The 14,425-nt window shown below is 44.3% G+C and overlaps 1 protein-coding gene across 1 annotated transcript in view; it reads right to left on the bottom strand.

Annotated features, from left to right (window-relative positions):
• Positions 1–1,977: 1,977 nt before the first annotated feature.
• The window catches only part of Cdc14 (cell division cycle protein 14), a 42,052-nt gene continuing 29,604 nt past the window's right edge, over positions 1,978–14,425 (bottom strand). The window contains exons 8-12 of the mRNA XM_065426108.2: positions 13,128–13,267; positions 11,958–12,264; positions 8,264–8,391; positions 5,785–6,000; positions 1,978–2,257 (exon numbers count right to left, since the gene is read on the bottom strand). Of these exons, the coding sequence (XP_065282180.1) occupies positions 2,242–2,257; positions 5,785–6,000; positions 8,264–8,391; positions 11,958–12,264; positions 13,128–13,267 (807 nt within the window). The 3' untranslated portion in view covers positions 1,978–2,241. The remainder of the gene's footprint in view (positions 2,258–5,784; positions 6,001–8,263; positions 8,392–11,957; positions 12,265–13,127; positions 13,268–14,425) is intronic.

Below are 14,425 nucleotides of genomic sequence, written 5' to 3' on the forward strand. Positions count from 1 at the left end.
GCGTTAAACCTTGCTGGACGTTCTAAAGTCTATTCTATTCTAGTCTAATCTATTCATCCATCCATCCATTCATATTCTCACAACCCCACCAAATTTCACTGAGCCAGCTTCAATGGTTCTTTCAACGAATTTTCGTTGAAGTTTTAATACGGTGGAAGACGAAATTCACTTGAGACAGGCACGGCAATAAACAGCGCATCGCAGTCCTTGTCCTTTGCACTGTACATCGTTTGTACCATGAATTACCAACTAGCCCAAACAACCACCCTTATAGACTGAAAGATACGCTTCAGTAAGAACAAATTTGTCATTTGTGGTGAATTTGTGGGAAATTAACCTAAATCTGGCTGTAGAAATGCTATTGTATAAGATTATCACCAGCACGCCAAGAATTGTTGATATTCTTTCAACGGTTCAGGGCTCAAACACCTTCTATAAACACAAAATAACGAATAGTCAAAAATGTCAGTGCCGCTTTGAATGAAACAGCCTTTCTTGTGAACTCTGGTTAAACGTAGCAGGAACCGAGACTTCCACGACAACCATGTAAAATGGCGATTCTAAACGGTCGTGAAGATCTAATACATCAGGCAGTTAGGATGTCGTGGCAACAACGGCTCCTATGCAGCGCTCGTACTGCATAGTTTTCATGTCCCGTGCTTCGTGATGGCGCCAGTCATAGAGAGAGAGCACAGCGCGCTTGCACTAGCAACAAAAATGTACGTCATGAAAGGCGACAAGAGTGGCAGTGTCTCGCATGCTAAATTGTCACAGATAGAGAAATGCAAAGAAAAGATTCATGCAGCACTTTGAAACGGCAGCACTCTGAAGGACCAGGTGTGCATGCATATACACCAAGACGAACAAACAGAAAAGGTGGCTCAAGTGTCCGTGTAGCATGAATTATTTTATCAATTGCCTCTTTTTGAATTGCATCTTTTTGAAAAAGGAGGCAGCAGGGTTTGTTTAAAATTGACAAATTGCTTGCGTGCAAGCGAGCGATGATATCCGAACAAGAGCACAATAACTGAGTTGTTCACCGCAGTAACATTAATACACTCAAAACTTTTAGAAAACTATTATTCTTTATTTTTGTGTCATTAGCTTAAATGAAACTTCAGGTAAACAGAACCCTTTCTTGTACTCCAAGTTCTGTTTAAGCTGATTTTACTGCAGTATCAAACATTGTCTGCCGCATTTATTGCAATAAGCAGTTTCATTATAAAAATCATTTTGTTATCCTTTACAGCACCAGCAGCACGAAAAATTGGCTCACAGACTTTTGCCCAGAGCTGTTCTCGCTAAATAATATCTACCTGAAAACATTTGACGACCACCAAGGCTACAGGATTAAATTGAGAGCACGACAGAATCTCTTCAGGTCGGGATAGAACATGATGAAATAAAACAAGACGCTATCCACAAAGGATTGAGCAAGGTTAACATTTTTGCTCCCACACAGGAACTTTGTTCACAAGATTGTTTTGTGAACAAGGCTTCCATGTGGGAGCTTCTAAATCTAGTGCATCTGAGTTTGAAGTTTATTGTAACTGTCGTAGCATATAAGTGTTACAGGAGGAGGTGACCCCAAAGTAAAAACTGCCAGGGGGGAGACCTCCCATCAGTGCGGCATTAGTTGATTCCAGTGTAGACGTATTTAAAAAGCAGTTGGCGTACAAATGAATAAAAAATAACCTGCACTGAAATGAGGGATATGAAAGAAATAGTGCGGTAAGCATAGCTTCGCACACTCCAGTAAGAAATATACACGCATTGAAAACAAAAATGAGGTAAAAAAATAACAAGAAGAAAGAAAGGAAAATATGCTGAATATCGATCCTTTAGTTTGCAAGGAAGTGGCGTTGGACATGCGGATCAATAAATTGTAACAATACACAAATAAATAATATACATGTTGTACAAAAACCACAAATAATGTACAATACGCAAAACGGACTAAATAAATTTTAGACGAAATTGCTGCAATGTGTTTTATAAGCACTCGGCCCAAGTCAGCTGCGCCAGACTCGACACGGCCTGGGCGGCAACTGGATTTTTCTAAAACGTTCGGCGATGTTTAGTCACAGAGAAAAGAAGACACCAGCAGCAACAAAAAAAAGTAATAATAAAGAAATAAAGCAAGCAGGCACAGGTGAGACAGGTGGCAGGGCAGGCCAGCAGGAGAGGAGGGGGACAGGAAATTTTGGGAGAGGGAAAGCAGGCCAGGTGGTGGAAAGGGCATCACATGTAGCCATGGCTGTGCAGAGACAAAGAAAGGCAAGCGCAGAATGAGAACCACGACGTAGCATCAAAATTCTACAAAAGAGAGAGAGCGAGATGGAGTACAGATAGTATGTTGGGCACCAACGTTGCCCAGTTCTTCTGTATGGGCAACGTTGGTGCGACGTATGCACCGAATGTTACACTGGCAGCACTGGTCCTGTATACATGCGTGCCTCACTCGGCCTCTCTTTTGTTGGCAGGCTCCTGTCACTGCTAGCAGCCAATGCTTTGTGGATGTAATGGCGCCACCTGCAACTGCACTGACTCTGACAAAGACGACAAAGAAGCCACGAGGAGAAAAACACGTGCTCTCATACTCGGCATGTCAGAATGCTGCAGCAGTCACTTCACTTGCTGCTTCATCTTTGCCTTTCCAAATTAAATGTAGGGACTACAGCACGCATTTTGAGCCACCGTTACATCGTCCCATGAGGGTCTGTTCCTTAACTGGTCGACCGCATCACGTGGCCCCCTTTGTAGCCAACCGAGCAAAATCCACTGTCCACGCTACCACACGGCAAACAATGCAAACAGCTCACGTATGATCTGGCTCTGTAGTCACGTGTATGCACTGAATATCAGAGACACAACCAGACGTTGGCTGCGACATTGTCTGCTGTGCAAATGGTAAAAAAAAACACCTTGCAGGACACAATGGAATAACTGGTACTGGTTTTGGAAGCTGTGCTATGCGCAATGACCTTTCTCAGTCAACGAGGCAGCACTGCCTGCAGATCTTGCTGGGCAGGAGAGGAAGGCAGCAAAAACAGGTCACCTTTTCCCAGCACTTCAAGGCGGAGCTTGAAAGCTGATATAATCTAGTATTGCTGCTGATAGTGGACCACACTTCCTCCTTTACCTGCGTGATTTAGATTTTTGGCATCTTTTTCGTTGGTTAACTTCAATGTACCTGGCTTTTCAGCCTCAAATGCTGAATCTCTTTCTTATACGTTTGATTTAGGTTAATTCAACTGCAGCTAATTCAATATCTTGCTTAATTCGATCATGGCCAAAGGTCCAGGTCGGTGCCCACACATTTCTATCGGCCCAAATTTTCATAACTTCAATTCTAAAATTACCATTCCTTGGATAATTTGAACTTCAACAGTCAGCACGCACGTGCCCGACTCCTATGATGACCACAACAGTGTCTCCTTCTGCAGTGAATGCGTTAAACAAATGCCATCTCCTGCCAAAAATGCCCAGGTAGACTTTCACGCAATAACCATAGCTCAAAATGTCTGATTACGGTATTTCCTTGATTATAAAACGCAACTCTCTTTTTCCATGAAAATTGTGCCAAAAATTGCCTGCACGGTGCAATAGGCCACGATACCAAAACTGCCTTTGCGACATTTGTATGCTTTACTGCATAACATCAATGTATTGCGGCGAAGCTAACCATACGAAACAAGCCCCTTGCTCATTTTTATTGCTAAAAAATAACAAGTGCGTTAGGGTTCTACTTTGTTTAGGAGTATTTAATGTCATTTACATGTGAGTTTTCTACACCGGACATATAGAAAGTGGGCATGTGTTTGATTCGGGGGCGTGTTACAATAAAAAAAATACTTCCAAAATGAATCAGCACCGTGATTTCGTGTTTTTTGCCTGCGTCTTTAAATCAACTCACCTGATAATTCGAGCGATTTGATTGGTCTTGTCAGGGTAGAATTAACGTAAGTCAACTGTACTAGTGTTTCCTCTGTTTCATGGTCTACCGTTCACTTTGTCCTTCTGGAATTGGGCAGTACTATTGCTCTAGTAGTGGTAGCAGTAAATGCTAGTTCCACACTTCCTTTCATGCCTGTGCTGTGGCTGCAGTAGGCCACAGCTAAGATTACAAAAAATAACTTGCTAGGAAATGAAGCGACATCATTAACACTCTCATTACCAAGCCCTAGATGTACTCATCCTTGCTGTTTGTGGAGTAAAATTCTGATCATACGATCACACCTGGTACAACCTTCGAGATACGCATATTTTCAAAAGTCCCGGCCACCAAAGTCCATTAGCTTACAACGTGCTAAATTTCAAATGCTGCAAACCACTTCTCGAACCGCAGTGGATGATACGAATAATCAAGCCACCGCCCAGTCCCTGGTGGAGCTGGCCTTGGCACGCCGGTACCGGTAGCACCAGACACTGGCTGCCGTTAGGCCGGCAGGGTGGCCATGCCAATTTGCCGGTCGCATTCCTATTTTCGGGCAACCTATGGCACCCCGCAATAACTCCATCCTGCAACTACCCCCATATTCTTCCCCACCCCCGTCCTCCCACCCTAAAAGAATGCTTTCGTTTCATGTGGTTTTGTGCAACTTGTTGGTCATTTTCAAACAGCTTGTAACTTTATCAGGAGGTGGCAATCACAGGAGACCCAGTCTTCCGTGAATTCTGTGCCTTCCATCATCTTCGGCAGACGACAACAATTCAAAACTTTTCTACCTTTGCACTCAATCAGATCGCACGATACATGTAAACAGATTCCCTTATCTTACGCAAATTATCTCCTTATCAACATCAGGCAGCTGCTAAGACGCAGCAATGGAAGAAACTCGAGATAACTAGGCAGATGTTGCAGCGTCGGCCTTGGAATACGCTATCAAAGTGTACAGTTCACTGCAACCAAAATGTGTGTGGAACGAGCGCAGTGACTCAAATTCACAAAACCTGTGCGCCACGTGACTGCAGTAATAATTGCAATGCTAGTTTTTCTTTATTATGCTTGGTTTTGTTGCTTTTATTTCTGCATGAAGAAATACAGTGCTGTGACAATTTGAATTTCTGATCACTTGTGTTTACGGCAATGCCAAGATGGAGGTGCAGCATCAATGGAAAGCTGTGAGCTGTGTTCGTGTGATCAGCGGTGCAATAGCACCTTCTGAAAGCCCAATTTTCTTCCCGATTTCAGAGACAACAATTTTCTAAAATTCTGCTGCGTGTTTCTCCAAATATTTTGCTGTGCGATAAAAGAAGGCTTTAGGATTGCAGAAACAGTATACAAAAAATTACAAAATTTCAGCGAGACGGCTATTTCTTTTCTGCATCCCCCCTTACGTTTCTTGGTGAAACGAATCTTTCGGAATGATGCAAAAAACTCGTAATATCGATATTGTACAGTATCAACACTGCCAATGGCGAGCCGTACTCGTCCGGGCGACAGCTTTCGCTACTTTACTTGCCAAAGAGAACATGCGCTCACTTCGCATCATGCACTTCAGTTTCTGCACTTTAAACACATTCCTCTGAGGCTTTCAATTCCTTTCACTGTAGCCTGTTCAGATAACTAGATTCGAACATTACACGTGTGCTGAGGGAAACTCTCTGTTTCGTGTCAGATGCCTACCGACATTTCGGGTCATCATAAAGGATAACATCGCACATACAACGTATCTTTTTTTTTTAATTTGGAAGTAATGTGGAACAATTTTCTCGGAATAAGAAACATTTGTACACTTCTTTACAAAAAAATTCGGGAATTAAGCTAAGAGACCGACTCACCTGCGTGCAGGAGGCGAAGTGGGGGAGCGACGACGCCCCGTCGTGTTGACAGCCGCAGTGGGGGTGCGGCTTCCCGTGCGCAGGGACTTGACCGGGGAGGCATAGCCCACCGACGATGTAAAGGGGCCCCCCGGGGTCGACAAGGGAGCGCCCCCGCCGCCTCCTATTTTCAGGGGCTGAGAGGAAGCTCGCCGCTGCGGACGACCTTCTTCGCCACTGAAAGGCAGACATTGGCACACCTTCTTAGCTTTGCACACTCTCTCCCTCGTGTGCACGCACACGTACAGACGTTTTTGAGCACACAACACTGGCGCTTCTCCATATTTGCACATGCATAGTTTTTCAAAGCTTGTTCTAAGCATACACAATTCGTGGGACACATACACAATAATTCATAATTTACCTTGCATGAAAATGCATCAAAGCAATGAAAAGGGAGAAAAAAAGAAAGGCAAACAGCCCATTGGGGGACCATTAACTAATTAATAGAACTCTGGTGTTTTACTGCCAGAACCACAATCTGATTATGAAGCAAGCAATAGCGAGAAACTCCCAATTCTGACCACCTCGAATTTTAAGGACAAGCATTTTCAAACAATTTTGCAAATGGAACCTATTTTTTTGTAAACCTTGACTTAACACTAGCAAAATTGTGCGAGTCTAAGTTTGAAAACTTTACAGAAAATTTGGGGGTTGTTGGTAGGTAGGCATTTGTGCTGCCTTAGATGCATAATGACCACACTCACGTAATGATCGCACCCCTGAATTTTTACTTCAAATTTCAATTTTTTTTCTTTCCTGTGTAATGATCGCGCCCCGAACTTGCCACAGCGATATGTCACGTGCCAAGTCTAGCTAATGATGATTGGGCTTACCATCTGTCAAATGCTGTCGAATGCTACGCGAGTGACTCAAGACATACCAAGCAGTCTGCACGCACGAAAGATTCTTAAGCAGATGCCCCATTGCATTCCTTTCATCACTTTCCGCACTTCCATGAAAAAAAAAGCTACAACCAAACTTGCCTTGACTTTATTTTTGTAGGCTTTATAATGGTTGTGGTCAACAACAAAAAAGGTGCCTTTCGATTCTTCTCGTCTGCACTTATGGGCACGCAACAAATCACAAGCGGCAACGATAGCAGCCACGTTTACACTGACACATTAGAAGTGTACCCTACTCATACGCCGACGCTTATAACACAGCTAAGATATTCGCCCGCCCTTAGCAGAAACATGCCGTATTAAGGTACTAGTGAAGACAAATGCAGCAGTTTCCGCAGCGTGCCCGCCATGTGTTTCTATGTCACTGGACTTAGCACGCGCCCATCTCTGTTTCTGTCCCCTCAAGTGGACATGGCTACATTATTGTCACAAACTTGCCGATATTAATGATATTATTCATTACTGATACAAAAGAAACTGTTTCAATGTTCATAATGTACTCACAAGAATAAAAAAAGTCACGTTCGGCGCATTCGGCTTGCACCGCCGGCCACCGTTTTTGCTTTGGTGTCCCGCACTGTTACAGCGACAGCTGCCTGTTTGTTGAACTGTTGTCATCCCGCAGCAAATGCAGGATGAAAAACGTTTTCTTTTTCGCGGGAAACTTAACCAGCGTAATGATTGCACCCCTGAATTTGCAGCAATTTTTTCTGTCAAAGAAGTGAGATCACTATGCGAGTAAATACGGTAAATATTTGTGGCGCTTTCGAGAAATTGGGTGATAGTATGCCAATATCTGAAATTTTCTAAAACAAATCAGTGTCCTATTTCATTCGATCTTCGAATTTAATAGGCACTATTCATAAATGTGACAAAATGACAAAAAGTCAATTATTCCCAATCAAACGTAAAATTGGATAATCCATGTTTTTCACAGCACATTCCACAAGGACAACAGAATGTGGGACGCTGATGTGTTCCCACATTCTGTTGTCCTTGTGCAATGTATTGGGCAAAACATGGATTATGAAGCACAAACTAGCCAGACGCTCAACCTCGGTATAAAATTGGAGCAAAAGTACAGTAAATATTACCCCCACCGATATAATATAACAGATATAAAACATGGGACCTTATGTAGTGGACTTCACTGGCTATACAAGGATCATTCGCATTCTTTGGTGTATACGAAAGAGCTGCTTATTTGTTCCCATTGCCCCGTTTGTACTTTAATAGACAACACTTAATAATGTGTGATGTTGCGACAGAAGCTTACTGACGTTATGAATATAACAGAATGTGGACCACCGTTTCATATGTAGTTTTGAAAACGGCCTGGAAGTGAATGGAAACGTATTCCATTCAATTCGGTCTCAAATGTTACCATTCGCACATGCCTAGAATTGAGGCTTCATACCGTAATTAGGGAGTCACGAGCCACCTTTCAAAAAAAGCTAGAAAAGCAGGACACGGGGATTTTCGTGGTGTGGCACTACTCCTCTCAAGACGCGCGCACGGAAGAGCCGGGCACTCACGCGAGCGGAGTGCCAGCTGTGAGGGAGCGCGGGTGCCTCCGCTGCGCCTTGATGCGCATGAGCTTGTCGCCCTGCGTCAGGTCCTCCTCAGAGTCGCCCGCCATCGTGTTGTTGTTGGCCCGGTCCACCTGCACAGTGAAACAAAACACGCTGCTCAACGAGCCCAGTGGCATCGTCTAATGCTCGACAACAAGCTGCGTCACTCTTCGCACCACCAACATTGTTAAGACGGAGCGTTGGCCCCGAAGCTTCATCTAAATACGTCGGAACGGTAAAATCATTCTTCTCGACGACCACTGCACCAATTTTGATAAGGCTCCGAAGCTTCATCTAAATACATTGGAACGGTAAAATCATTCTTCTCGACGACCACTGCACCAATTTTGATAAGGCTCCGAAGCTTCATCTAAATACATCGGAACGGTAAGATCATTCTTCTCGACGACCACTGCACCAATTTTGATAAGGCTTGTTTCGTTTAAAGGGAAAAGCTATAATCGAGTACCCGTAGCAATTGAGTTTTCTATTCATGCTACAAACATTTTAAGAAAAGTCTTTTCAATATGCAGAATTTCAAAAGAAGGTTCAGTGACAATTTTACAGATCTCTAAGTTAGCAATGCAAAACAATATTACAATTCCTGAAAATGCGTTTAATGAAGGCACATGTCCAGCAAGCGAAATTGGAAATTATAGTGCACCGAGATATGCCACTAATTTATGTGTAGTGTGACTAGGACTTTTTTAGAACCCTCGTAAACATTGTGACAGTTTCACATAAGATGTAACTTCATTTATTATATGTGTCCACTTGAGATGCTTCAACAGATGCAGACTACAGTAGTGTTATATAAGTTTTAACACAAGAGCGTTAAAGGCCCCGTGTCGCAGAAAATCCGGTGTCCCATGTCCAACGTTGACGGTCATTTCGGCAAAAATCATTTCGAACTATGCATACCCAACAACGCAAGCCCTCTTTATAGCACAAAGATATTACTGAACTGATTAAATTTCTCAAAGTAAGGATCAATCGATCGATCGATCTAAGATGCATTAGAAAGAACGCAAAGTACAAGTTACATACAATGTAGAGACATGATAGCATCACATTGTTTTTAAATATACGAGAAAACATCATTCTGTTACACGGAATCTCAAAACACAAACCCCTTTTCCAGCGTTTCTACCATTCACAGACTGGCTACGGCATCCAAGAATTGCGCGCACCAGTGCATGCAAATCTACCAGAAAGCGTGCCTTCGTGCATAGCGTTTGCCGCCAGCGTTTCCTGGGAAAGATTACGGTTACGAAAGCTGCAGCTGCCGAGAAGCATGAGAAGTACTCAGGGATCTTTGAATGCTATCATGTTCCACTCTTAAAGTAAAAGCTTCAGCATCCTTCATATTTTTTTAGAGCAAGGCAACAAATTTGTAAACTTTGGGCTTCCATTTTGTTGGAGACTTACCAATTTTTGTCAATTTTTACAAAACATTTGAGGTCCTAAATCAAAATTGTGCTTCCCAGAGTTGCTAGAATTTATTCTTCTTTCAAAAGCAACAAATTTCATTCACATTAGTCTAGCAGCTGTCTTGTAAACGCATTTTTGCATTTTAGATACCTTTCAATAGAAAAATATACCAGAGAGCATTGTGGCATCGTGCAAGCTAGGACTCGCGTCATGCCGAAGCTCGGACAAAAACTGGGTGCTCAGCATAGAAGAAAAATTGGCCATCATTTGTGCGATCGAATGTGGCAAGAAGAAGTCAGCACTGGCACGCGAGAGGGATCTACTGTTGACTACAGTGTAGGGCAGCTGTAATGCGAAGGAGAAGTTGTTCGGCAATGGAGCTACGACCGTGAAAAGTTGTTGGCTATGAGGTTCAACTTTTCGAGGTTTGACTTTTCGCTATCGTTACCTCTGTTATTGCCGAAACATCTCTTTACGACAGTGACGAGGACAACGTGTAAAGCGACAGCACAGGCCATTCAGGCCCGACACTGACAGAAGCTGCGCGTTATATCAGCCTCACACCGGTGTTTACTGAGAAATGGGGGCTGGCAGAAAAGCTGGCTCGCAGCTTAAGCGAGTTTGAGGCCGCCGCAACAACAACGAAAATAACAGACTTTTGTCACGCTAAGTAAATAAATACTGCATGTTTTTTCCTCTTTCATCACACTCTCTCCAAGTTCCGTTTTTGACAGGTAAGTGGGCGATGTCATGCTATCTCGGTTAAGTGGTACCACCATTTAGTGCACACTTTTTCCGATCTCCTGCCAACTACGGTTTAACGAGCTTTCACATCAGAGGTGGCCTTGCGCTAATGTTCTTTCTTAAAGGTGTCTCGAAACACCTTTCCAACTAATCAAGTTAGGCTGCCTCCACGAATCTCCTGCCGCAATACTTTTTCGAATCCTTCAAGCACAGGCGAGGTTAGACATAGTCGTGGGACTGATCAGCGGCTCTCTTTTTTCTCTCATTTCCACTAGCACAGTGGAAGCTACATGGGGGAGATGGCAAGGGGGTGCAAGGGAGCAACGCGCCGTGGGCTTCGCCCAGAGAGAAACGCCATGCAGCACTCCATGGCAGCACCACATGGCGGCTGCAGTGTCTACGCTGCGCTTTTCATCTTGGAGGCCACGCGCAGCAGGCACAGCAACGTGCAGCTGTCCTGTTCGCACCGGCAGTGCGAAGAAGAAATGGTTTTCCTGTCATTTTGAGCTGGCAGACATGTTTTTTTTTTATTATGTTTATCTCAGATGAGCAATAATTGCATCACTGAAAATGTTCTCGCAAACACAAAATTAGCCAACAGCTGTTGTGGGTCCAGCTGCTTGTGATGACACTGCATGACGACATTGCGGAAGCAAGAGCAAGCAATTTTTCGCCGATTTTGATACCAGATTGTAAATTCCCTACTGCATGCAGTGCAATAATACTTTACTCGCATGTACACAGGAGCCTCATTAACAAATCAGCAGCATTTTTTTTTTTTTGACTATGTCCAAAAAGAGTTTTGAGGCCACTCTTAAGGGGCACCGACATGTTTGCTTGAGTTATGGCAAGTTATTTTGGGTGCTATGATGCTTGCTTGTATATATTTTCTAGCTGTTTCAAAATGGTTTGGAAATTTAGTCCAAGCTAGGAAATGACAAGTCAAATATGCCATGTCAACCCTCATTTAAAGGCTAACTCCAACAAAATTTTGGACTGCGTAAAAAGCCTAATCTCAGATAGCGTAGACATACAGCACCCTCCGTGCAATTTTCTGTTTCACATATGAAGTCACGGAAAGTTTGCAAAAGTCGACAGTCTTGATATGAAAACTGGCAAACAAAAAAAAAGTTGCTGTTACTGCTTGCAGGAAATGACGCGTGACCCAGAACATTGAGAACCAGTGAGTCTCCTCATCTTCAGCCTGGCCTTCACGATTATATGCCGCCCGCAACATGCTGGAAATCTCAGAGGTGATGGACCAAGATGTGTGTGACGTCCGTTACCCATCAGGTGCCTGCAATGTCTGCTTAGGTGCCACTTCAAGGCTGGTAATAAGAAAATCAGGCCATCCCTGCACCTTTGTCATAATTTCTTGAATAGTAATGCGTTACTCATTCATAACCAATTCAGTCAAAGTGTAATTTCGTTGCGGTCGGCCTTCGAGGAGGAGAATGAACGCCAAGTCTCAGAGGGTCACCACCTGCTGCTGCTGCTGTGCCCGCTTGTCGCTCAGGTGGAAGCGGCCCAGTATGTGGCTGACCGTGCCCTCGGTGTCCGACGGCATGGCGCGCCGGGGCGACCCGCGCCGGTTGTTGCTCGCCGTGGCCGGCGGGGACACACTGCGGTTGTGCGGCGAGAGCGAGCGCCGCGCACTGCCCGTGGTGGTCCCCGTGTTGCCGTGGGCGGCCTGGTTGTTGTTGAGGTTGTTGGCGTGCTGCTGCTGCTGCTGGCTGCCACTCAGCTGCGACCTGTGCAGGTCACCCTGTAGCCACAGGTAGTGCTGCTTCCTGAAACACACACCCACTTCCTTCAGCACTGCGAACACGGTGCAGCCAGCTTTTACAGTGACAACTGCTGCGGCCTTACTCGTGCAGCTCAAAAACATGTCATACTGGTACCAGTAGTAATGGCAGTAGTAGCAATAGAAGCAGCGGTGGTGGTAGTAACAATAGTAGTTTTAGCAGTACAGCCAACGGTAGGTCAACGCAGAAAAATAATTAGGTCAACGCAGGTACAAGATGCAGAAAAAGATACCTAGCCACAACACTGACTCACTTGGCAATATTTGCTTGAATATTGCAATAGTTGCCATAGCAACAGCTAATCAGAAGGCGCCTCTCAGTGCGCTGGCGTGCTGAGCCAATACGAGGGCAACGTGCATCGCGAGCTTCGTCAGACCGGCCCCTGATTGTCTTACGTTTGCGCTTTTTCTATGCGGCCATCGTCGGCGAGGATGCAGGGAACTGAAAGGCAGAACTTTGAGCTTTCAAACGTTACCAAGATGGTGGCGCTCAGCGGCGGGAAAGACGAGGAATAGCTCCGTAAACTCCAGTGTTTCTGCACGATTTTGTCGTCATTTCTCGCCGTCCGTGCTGACAAAATAATTTTTCTGTTACTTTAGGGTGCATTTTTAGGCAAATCGTTTTGATATGGCGTGGATTACGCATTACAGATGCCGAGATAAGTACTTACCAAAAATTTTTTTTTTTTCGATTTTCCGTTTTTAAGACCTGCATCCCCCCTTAAGCTGAAAACCCATTATGTTCATCAACAAGAGCTACCAAGCAATGTAGGTCCAAGCTGAAGCACACAGAAATAACTCCTTCGGGTCAGCACAAAAACAGTCATAGGATGTGGTTGCCACACTTACTCTTCGAGCCAATGCTGCTGGTGGCCAATGATGGAGCCTGGCCGGCAGATGCGGATCCAGGCGATGGCCTCGGCCGCCGTGAAGCGGTAGTGCTTCATGATGTAGCATGCTATCAGGGTACCCGTGCGGCCAAGGCCAGCCTGCAAACAGAACAGCAACCTCCCCGATCAAACATCCAAAAAATTCTAGCATGCGTCGCAGAACTTGCAAAACCCATCGCTGGAAAGTTTGGTTCACAAGGTCAACACACCTCGAGTCGGGGAACAAGTAAGAGACCAAGCAAGGAAAAAAGTCGTGCTGCCAGCCGTACAGTTTCCTACAAGAATTACTAGAGGGCGCTATGATCATTCAGCTAACATTGGACATGGATTTGTCTACTCTTCGTTGTTACAGATTCAGACATTCTTGTGATGTTATTCATTACACTTCATTTCTTTCTAAGTTTCCAAGTGCTCTGTTTTCTAAACACACAAAAGCAATGTCTCTGGGCACGTGCACAACCACTGTGAATCATTACATCAACAAGCCAGTGTACATTGTTCAAAATTATCGATACCACAAAGTCACAAAGCTATTCGAAGCCAGTGGGGCACAGGTTAGGCAACTCCACGCACTAACTATCATTCCCATCGAGGCTTAACCGTCACACTTGCGGTTTCTGTGGATGCTATAGCCCCAGAGTTCTCTCTAGTAATTTTTGTGGGAAACTGTACACTGCCGGCAGCCACACATTTGACTGCAATGTTGATCAGCCAGTTTGAAGGTTAATATTGGAATTTGGCAGCTCAGTATTTCAGCAAATACAAGTGTCAAACAGTCCAACAATAGCCAAGAAAGGACAGACAAGACAAGCGCTTTGTGCTGCAATTTTTCATGTGTCCCATCACTGTGCTGCTGAACCCTCACATAGCCCTGCACCAACAAGCCGTACAATTTACCATTCTAAGTCTGAGCACACAGTCTACATAATACATTTTTGAGAATACAAAGGTAACCTAAATATCAAGATGACAAGTCTAAGTGACGTGTTAAAAGAAATTGCTGTCACAAGCAGGCGAGGACAAAAAACAATTTTGTTTTTGGTTCATGGGTACTGCCAACTGTGATTGCAACAAACAACATCTCAATTTTGTACATGCTGATGTCAAGACAATATGGCCATGAAACGCTTGATGAATCTGTACAAACATTATCATGCACAACAATTGACCCTAGTACCATGCACTGGATGATAGAAAATGTTAACAGCCATAGCAGTGGCACCTTAATGCCTGTAGAACATAGTCAATAGCTATTGA

This window comes from Dermacentor albipictus, chromosome 9 (genome assembly GCF_038994185.2).
Source record: "Dermacentor albipictus isolate Rhodes 1998 colony chromosome 9, USDA_Dalb.pri_finalv2, whole genome shotgun sequence".
NCBI classification, from domain to species: Eukaryota; Metazoa; Arthropoda; class Arachnida; order Ixodida; family Ixodidae; genus Dermacentor; species Dermacentor albipictus.